The sequence below is a fragment of the Berghia stephanieae genome, chromosome 4, assembly GCF_034508935.2.
Source record: "Berghia stephanieae isolate SIO BIC M18660-M18661 chromosome 4, UCSD_Bste_1.3, whole genome shotgun sequence".
NCBI classification, from domain to species: Eukaryota; Metazoa; Mollusca; class Gastropoda; order Nudibranchia; family Aeolidiidae; genus Berghia; species Berghia stephanieae.
The window spans coordinates 6,319,953-6,328,584 of NC_088363.1; the positions used below are offsets into that span (position 1 = coordinate 6,319,953).

An 8,632-nucleotide genomic window follows, 5' to 3' on the forward strand; every position below is an offset into this window, starting at 1 on the left:
CATGTCGTCACATTGAGATGCCGTCTCCTAGGCATTCCATGAAGGAATAAAGATAATCCATCAAACAGGATGTCTGATGTCAACAGGAATGACCCATGTTATCACAGTGAGATATGTCTGCTAGGCATTCCATGAAGGAATATAGATAATCCATCAAACAGGATGTCTGATGTCAACATGAATCACCCATGTCGTCACAGTGAGATACCATCACCTAGGCATTCCATGAAGGAATATAGATAATCCATCAAACAGGATGTCTGATGTCAACAGGAATGACCCATGTTATCACAGTGAGATATGTCTCCTAGGCATTCCATGAAGGAATATAGATAATTCATCAAACAAGATGTCTGATGTCAACAGGAATCACACATGTTGTCCAAGTGAGAAAATTGGGGGTGTTAATAATCTAGCCCAAGGAAAAAAAAACCCGAAAATGCCTGAAGCAGGGCTCGAATCTGGGACCTTCCAGGTCACAGTGCAATGTCTCTTAACCCCCCCCCCCCCCCCCCCTCCCCATGAAGGAATACAGATAATCCATCAAACAAGATGTCTGATGTCAACAGGAAACACCCATGTTGTCACAGTGAGATATGTCTCCTAGGCATTCCATGAAGGAATATAGATAATCCATCAAACAAGATGTCTGATGTCAACAGGAATCACCCATGTTATCACAGTGAGATATGTCTCCTAGGCATTCCATGAAGGAATACAGATAATCCATCAAACAAGATGTCTGATGTCAACAGGAATGACCCATGTTATCACAGTGAGATATGTCTCCTAGGCATTCCATGAAGGAATATAGATAATTCATCAAACAGGATGTCTGATGTCAACAGGAATGACCCATGTTATCACAGTGAGATATGTCTGCTAGGCATTCCATGAAGGAATATAGATAATCCATCAAACAGGATGTCTGATGTCAACATGAATCACCCATGTCATCACAGTGAGATACCATCACCTAGGCATTCGACGAAGGAATATAGATAATCCATCAAACAAGATGTCTGATGTCAACAGGAATCACCCATGTCGTCACATTGAGATGCCGTCTCCTAGGTATTCCATGAAGGAATAAAGATAATCCATCAAACAGGATGTCTGATGTCAACATGAATCATCCATGTCGTCACAGTGAGATACCATCACCTAGGCATTCCATGAAGGAATATAGATAATCCATCAAACAGGATGTCTGATGTCAACAGGAATCACCCATGTCGTCACAGTGAGATGCCGTCTCCTAGGCATTCCATGAAGGAATAAAGATAATCCATCAAACAGGATGTCTGATGTCAACAGGAATGACCCATGTTATCACAGTGAGATATGTCTCCTAGGCATTCCATGAAGGAATATAGATAATTCATCAAACAAGATGTCTGATGTCAACAGGAATCACACATGTTGTCCAAGTGAGAAAATTGGGGGTGTTAATAATCTAGCCCAAGGAAAAAAAAACCCGAAAATGCCTGAAGCAGGGCTCGAATCTGGGACCTTCCAGGTCACAGTGCAATGTCTCTTAACCACCATGAAGGAATATAGATAATTCATCAAACAGGATGTCTGATGTCAACAGGAATGACCCATGTTATCACAGTGAGATATGTCTGCTAGGCATTCCATGAAGGAATATAGATAATCCATCAAACAGGATGTCTGATGTCAACATGAATCACCCATGTCATCACAGTGAGATACCATCACCTAGGCATTCGACGAAGGAATATAGATAATCCATCAAACAAGATGTCTGATGTCAACAGGAATCACCCATGTCGTCACATTGAGATGCCGTCTCCTAGGTATTCCATGAAGGAATAAAGATAATCCATCAAACAGGATGTCTGATGTCAACATGAATCATCCATGTCGTCACAGTGAGATACCATCACCTAGGCATTCCATGAAGGAATATAGATAATCCATCAAACAGGATGTCTGATGTCAACAGGAATCACCCATGTCGTCACAGTGAGATGCCGTCTCCTAGGCATTCCATGAAGGAATAAAGATAATCCATCAAACAGGATGTCTGATGTCAACAGGAATGACCTCTTGTTTGAAGGAATATGTCTCCTAGGCATTCCATGAAGGAATATAGATAATCCATCAAACAAGATGTCTGATGTCAACAGGAATCACCCATGTTATCACAGTGAGATATGTCTCCTAGGCATTCCATGAAGGAATACAGATAATCCATCAAACAGGATGTCTGATGTCAACAGGAATGACCCATGTTATCACAGTGAGATATGTCTCCTAGGCATTCCATGAAGGAATATAGATAATTCATCAAACAAGATGTCTGATGTCAACAGGAATCACACATGTTGTCCAAGTGAGAAAATTGGGGGTGTTAATAATCTAGCCCAAGGAAAAAAAAACCCGAAAATGCCTGAAGCAGGGCTCGAATCTGGGACCTTCCAGGTCACAGTGCAATGTCTCTTAACCACTCCCCCCCCCTCCCTGAAAGGATAATTGAGTAAAATTAATTGAATACATACCAGGTGAGGATCGGCATCGAAAAGAATCTGAAAATAAAAGAGTTTTAAATAGATAATGAAAATCAATGGTAAACTTTAAAACGGTCACTCTGATATCAACTCAACACTTCACAAATGACCAAAGACTTTTGACCAATGTGTATTGACCTAAGACTTTCGACCAATGTGTATTTATATGTAAGCCTAATTATCATGGGCTCAATGCTGTAATGGAAATTAATAATAATAATAATAATAAATGGCATTTATATAGCGCTTTACCCCGTTGTCACAGGCTCTAAGCGCTTTACAGTGATATAAAACAAAACATATTACAGTGAGACAAGTGTGAAGGAAACGTGATACGAATTCAATTTAACAACAACAAAATATGAAAGTAATATTGCAACATTATGGCGTAAAAAGATAAAACTTTAGGCGAGATTTGAACGTTGTCAACGAATCCGAGCATCTCACGTGTGATGGGAGAGCGTTCCAAGAATGGGGGGCCGAAAATTGAAAAGACTGTTCACCTATTTTACGCAATGGCTTAGGTTTGACAAGGATTGATCGTTCATTGCTTGACCTCAAGTTTCTATTGGGGACATATATGTTTAGAAGGTCTTTATTATAGGAGGGACTGTTCGTGCTCAGGGATTTGTAGACAACAGTACAAATCTTATAGGCAACTCTTTTTTCCACAGGAAGCCAATGTAACTCACGGAGAAGAAGAGTTGCTGACGGGTATTTTTTGTTATTGCGTACAATGAGCCTGGCTGCATTATTTTGAGCAACCTGAAGTTTGCTAATTTTGTCTTTAGCTAAATTATTTCAAACTAATGCAATATATTGTCCGACAACAAAAAACTCGACCAAAAATAAAAGAGAGTATTTATATGACGCAATTCCCTTAAACATGCTCAAAGCACTTTACAAGGGACCCCAAGCTGACAGCAACACTTAACATGTAGGACTGACACATGATGCCTGTAAGGTGACATTACATTTTTTTTTTTACGGAGACAATGCAGTTAACGGCCAGGTACTCATTTTACACCTGAGTGCATGTAGAGAATGTGAGTAAAGAAACTTTTCCAAGGACTCAACTTTACGCTGCTCAGAGCGGGACTCGAACCCTGGACCTTCGGATCCGAAGGTGATGTCTCATACCACAAGACCACACAGCCACACAACAATATTGAATCAATCCCATAATTGCGTTTGGTCATCTGACCTGCTAATCTATGTGCACATTGCCGACGACACATAACGGATATTTCAACATTTCAAAACTGGTGGGGCGGATTAAGAAGTAACATGACTTGTCGAGGTTGGAATTTAAAACTTTGACTGAAAATTAAAAAGAAAACACCAAACATCCACCGCTGCATTTAATTAAGTCAGGAATTCATCGGCATACAAGTTAAAAGTCGTAGGAAATGTATGTATGAGTTGCATTGTACATAAGTACGGCACCTATAAGGTGCTATGCTACATCAGCATAAAAGTTTCACGAGCACAGGGAATTCACATATTGCGACCAAGCACGTCTGTTCCTGGCTAGAGTCACAATTTCGTCGATGGCCATAGAATCCAGCCCATGTAGTAGAGTGCCTGCTGGTCTAGTTGTCGACCAAACACGTCTGTTCCTGGCTAGAGTCACAATTTCGTCAATGGCCATAGAATCCAGCCCATGTAGTAGAGTGCCTGCTGGTCCAGTTGTCGTCTGTTCCTGGCTAGAGTCACAATTTCGTCAATGGGCATAGAATCCAGCCCATGTAGTAGAGTACCTGCTGGTCCAGTTGTCGAGCTCTTCAAGTAGGCAATAAAAATTTGACACAGGAGGCGGTCTGCGTCCATGCGTAAAATATGCCCCGCAAAGTGGAGCCTGCGTCTCATCACTGTAGTTATCAGGTCGAATCGGGACGTTTTGCCGTTTCTCTGTCGTCATCTCCCGTAGTGATGGAAAGGCATCGGCTGTTGAAGCCATTTACAGTTTTAGTTACACCCTCTGTTAGTCGCCAAGCCTCGCAAGCATGTGTGAAGACAGAGCAGACACTAGAGGCATACAACTTTATTTTTTCTCCACGGGACAGACAGTGATCGGACCACATATGGGATAGAGAGCTGAATGTTGTTTGTGCTATTGACATTCAAAAGTCGTAGGAAAAATTATTTGTGTATTGCAACCCATATGATCAAAGACCTCTGTGAAGAGATGGTTTTCAAATGGAGAGAAACATGTGACTCATATATAAGGGAACAACACAAAACATACGACGTTTCAGCCTTTGGTCTTTCTCAAGTAAACACGAAATTCCATCTTATTGGCTTATATAGGCACCTCTAGTTTTTGGATGGCTTTCAACTTTTAAACGTATTAATTTGAGGCATGATCTGATAGTGCATAATATTATCAAAATCCTCTTGGATCAACATTGTCATTGCTTTCAAACCGGGAGGCCTTCTGAAAGCTCTTCGTACTAGCATTCCTTAGAAATTGGTATTTTCACTGTGAATCTTTTGTCATGCTTTATTTATTCAATTTGTCAACATATAGTAGCATTTTACAGGCCTAGAAGTGATTCAGGAAAATATTTTTCCCTGGTTTTTTCCAGGCTCTAGGGAAAATTTTAAGGTAGTAATTTTCAAGCATATTCATCAATTCTAGACCAGTTACCACTACCAGTAATTCCTCTCCTTTAAACTGTCTTTTGGAAACCAGCCCAATCAAAATTCTGTTTAGTTTGGCCTTAGCCTCACTCTTGCTTTCTAAAATGTAAGCTGGGTCTAAAAAAGACATGTCCTTCACCAGGCTGTAATGAAGAGGGGATTTTAGGTGGAATTTTGTCATGAAAGCAACCAGTATTTTCTTTGCATCATCTCTAAACTGCATTATCTGCAAAATCTGAAGCCTTTTTTTCCCTCTTCAACCTTTTCAGTAGGTTCTCTGCCACAAAACCAACATCAACATTGTGTGCTGTTTTATGATTCGCAGCGTTGTCATAGATGACACAGGACCATGGCCGACTAGAGTACTATAATTACGTCATGCACAGGAAACACGGTAATAGTCTGTGTACTCTACGAATGCGGACCGGACTTTGCTGATTGGGTCGATCGTCATAACATAGTAGTGTGAGGAAACCATAAGAGGCTGCTGCCATGCTCTAAGCCGATCGTTCGCAGGTTGGGTAATGATTACGCGGAAGAATACATGTTGGGTTGTTAGTCACCTAAATTTTTCTCACGGCTTTTTCCCGGCCCAAGACAATTTTCACCGATTTTCCCGGCTTTTCCCGGTCGGGAAATTTCAAAATAAAGTTCCCGGCTTTCCCAGCCCACTTCGAAGCCTGATTTTAAAAACTCTAGAACAAACCTTGATAGATTAGTGAAACTTTAAACTGTCCTAATACGACCATTGTTTTTGGTTTTCTGCCGCCATTTTGTTTTATGAAGTATTGAAAGCAGTCCTTGGTTGTTTTTTTTTTCTATTAGGGTTCGCTCGAGGTCGGAGGATTTTTTTTTTTGCTATTAGGGTTAGTCATAAGTCTTAGTAAAGGTGCTGAGGTGTTTGTTTTTCCTATTAGGCTTAGTTAAGGTACAAGGTTTTATTTTTATTATCGTTAGTTGAGGGAATATTTGAGTTGTTTCCCTTAGCACGAGAAGCTTTCAGAAGGCCTACCTTCAAACCAAGACTGACTTTTGTGTTTTCGGCTCGGTTAGAATTTTTAGTGTTAAACAATCATTCAGAGGTCTAAGTCTAAGCAACCGAATCTCGTAAAAGGGTGCTGCTTCCAAAGCTGGGAACTACAGAGGAGAACAGAACAAAGTGGCAATTCGGACTCGAGTCTGAATTGTCTCCCGTGGCTATTCGGACTCCAATGTGAGTGGGCATTCAGAGTGAGAGGGGAGGTTGGATTCATGAAAACATGCATGACCGGCACATGTCTGTGGATAATGAAAATTCGTTATCCCCAGACACATATTTGAAAATCCGCTATTTTAAATAATTATCTACATTCCAGAATATGGAATGTTTCCGAATGCACATAGAAATAAGGAAAGTTAATAAAATATCTATAAAAACATAAAATTAACCAACATTAAATCAGTTGTTACTTCATATACACAATATGCGTCAACTTCAAAGTGGGTGTCATGGCTGAATGGTTTATCGTCTGCCCTGGAAGTTTTACCAGAATCGACGTTGTGGGTTTGAATCCTGGTTCCGCCACTTTTGTTTTTTAAAAATAAATTCCGTCTTCATTTTACAGAACGTTGCAAGGGAAAAATGTCCCATCCATCCTCCCCCCCACCTTTTTTTTTTAACTCTCTCTCTCTCTCTCTTGGTTCCTTTCTAGATTCTAGCAAATTGTCATATTCGTCCCCACTCTGATCTCAAAAAGTGTCTAAAAAGAATAAATAATTAAAAAGCAAACAAACAGAAATATTCAGAGAGCAACCAATTGGTCAGATAGAGGAGAAAAAAACAAACAATAATTTTTTTAAAATAAAAACAATTTTAAGATGCTCAGAAACGGAATAAAAGACCAAACAAAAAGGAGAAAAGAATAGACTCGCACAAAAAAAAAAAAAAAAAAAAAAGAGGGAGGGATGGATGGGACATTTATCCCTTGCAACGTTCTGTAAAAAGAAGATGGAATTTAAAAAATAAAGTGGCGGAACCAGGATTCGAACCCACAACGTCGATTCTGGTAAAACTTCCAGGGCAGACGACTAAACCATTCGGCCATGACACCCACTTCGAAGTCGAGGCATATTGTGTATATGTAGTAACAACTGATTTAATGTTGGTTAATTTTATGTTTTTATAGATATTTTATTAACTTTCCTTATTTCTATGTGCATTTGGAAACATTCCATATTCTGGAATGTGGATAATTGTTTAAAAGAGCGGAGTTTCAAATATATGTGTCTGGGGATAACGAAATTTCGTTATCCCCAGAAAGGTGTCTGGGGATAACGAATTTTCATTATCCCCAGACAGGTGTCTGGGGATAATCACAACACAGCGGCGGGCCCATCATAGTCAGAGAGTCAACAATCTACCTTAAAATCGAATTGCCTTAAATATTACCACATAAACAATCTAAGAAAGTAAAAAAATAAAAGGGCGAGGTTATCAGTTATCACATAAATCCTTAGAATAAATTACCTGACATCTTTCTTTTAATTTAACGAAATTTTCTTCAAATTCTCTTTCTTTGGCTTCCTTGTCTTCTTCTGTTGGAGAACCAAGACCAGTCAACTTTCCCAGAACAGAATTGAGCACTGCAATGAAAAGAATTTATATATAGTAAAAATGACAAGCAGAAGGGGAGGAGGAAAACTGAAATAAAACTAATCTGCTGAAACACATTGGCCTCGAAATCGAAAATTTTCAGAACGTGAAGTGAATGAATGGTAGCAAATTCCGCTACATATGATAAAGTGTCACAAAGTTCACAAAGTGCTTGGTAATGATTAGACTCGATTCTATAAATGATTTTCGTTTCTGTTTTAAAAGATGAAAATGATAATCCTGATTTCAACCAGTAATTAATTAAATTCGAATTGTTTTGATGTTTAAAACCTACTCTTGTCATAGCTTGCAGATCGAAAGACGTTGTTTACTGTTTACTTCTTCCAAGACAAGATTTCACTTTCTTTAACTTTTCACAAACAAATGAGCTCTTTCCGGGATGTTCAAACTCAGGAAAAGCAACTCTCGCAATACACAAAAAAAAAATTTGTATTCTCTATTGTCTTCTGGCACTTTTCTACTCACTTCATATCTTGTTGTTACCAACATAAGTGCCTGCTCCACTCACTTTTCTGAATTAAAAATTCACCCCATACACCGGAGCATACTCAATGTCTCAATCGTTTCTATGTTATATGTTTGTGATGAGAATATTGGCTACTAAGCTTAACTGCTGGTCAAAATTACTTCGCGATGGTGGCGAACGAATCGGCGATCTCAAGAAGTGGGTGAGAGAGGGATCTAGAAATGACTTTGGGTTTGAAACGAATATTTTTGTGTTCGTGGATAGCTCACACGGTAGAGCCACGCTCTCACCTGCCAGGCGGAGTTGTCGTACCAATAAGGTCGCAGGTTCAAACCC

At 39.5% G+C, this 8,632-nt stretch overlaps 1 protein-coding gene across 1 annotated transcript in view; it reads right to left on the bottom strand.

Moving 5' to 3' along the window:
- Positions 1 to 8,176, bottom strand: part of LOC144969951 (uncharacterized) — a 20,326-nt gene extending 12,150 nt beyond the window's left edge. The window contains exons 1-3 of the mRNA XM_078909039.1: positions 8,105 to 8,176; positions 7,684 to 7,799; positions 2,526 to 2,552 (exon numbers count right to left, since the gene is read on the bottom strand). Coding sequence (XP_078765165.1) covers positions 2,526 to 2,552; positions 7,684 to 7,799; position 8,105 — 144 coding nt within the window. The 5' untranslated portion in view covers positions 8,106 to 8,176. The remainder of the gene's footprint in view (positions 1 to 2,525; positions 2,553 to 7,683; positions 7,800 to 8,104) is intronic.
- Between the last annotated feature and the right edge of the window lie 456 nt (positions 8,177 to 8,632).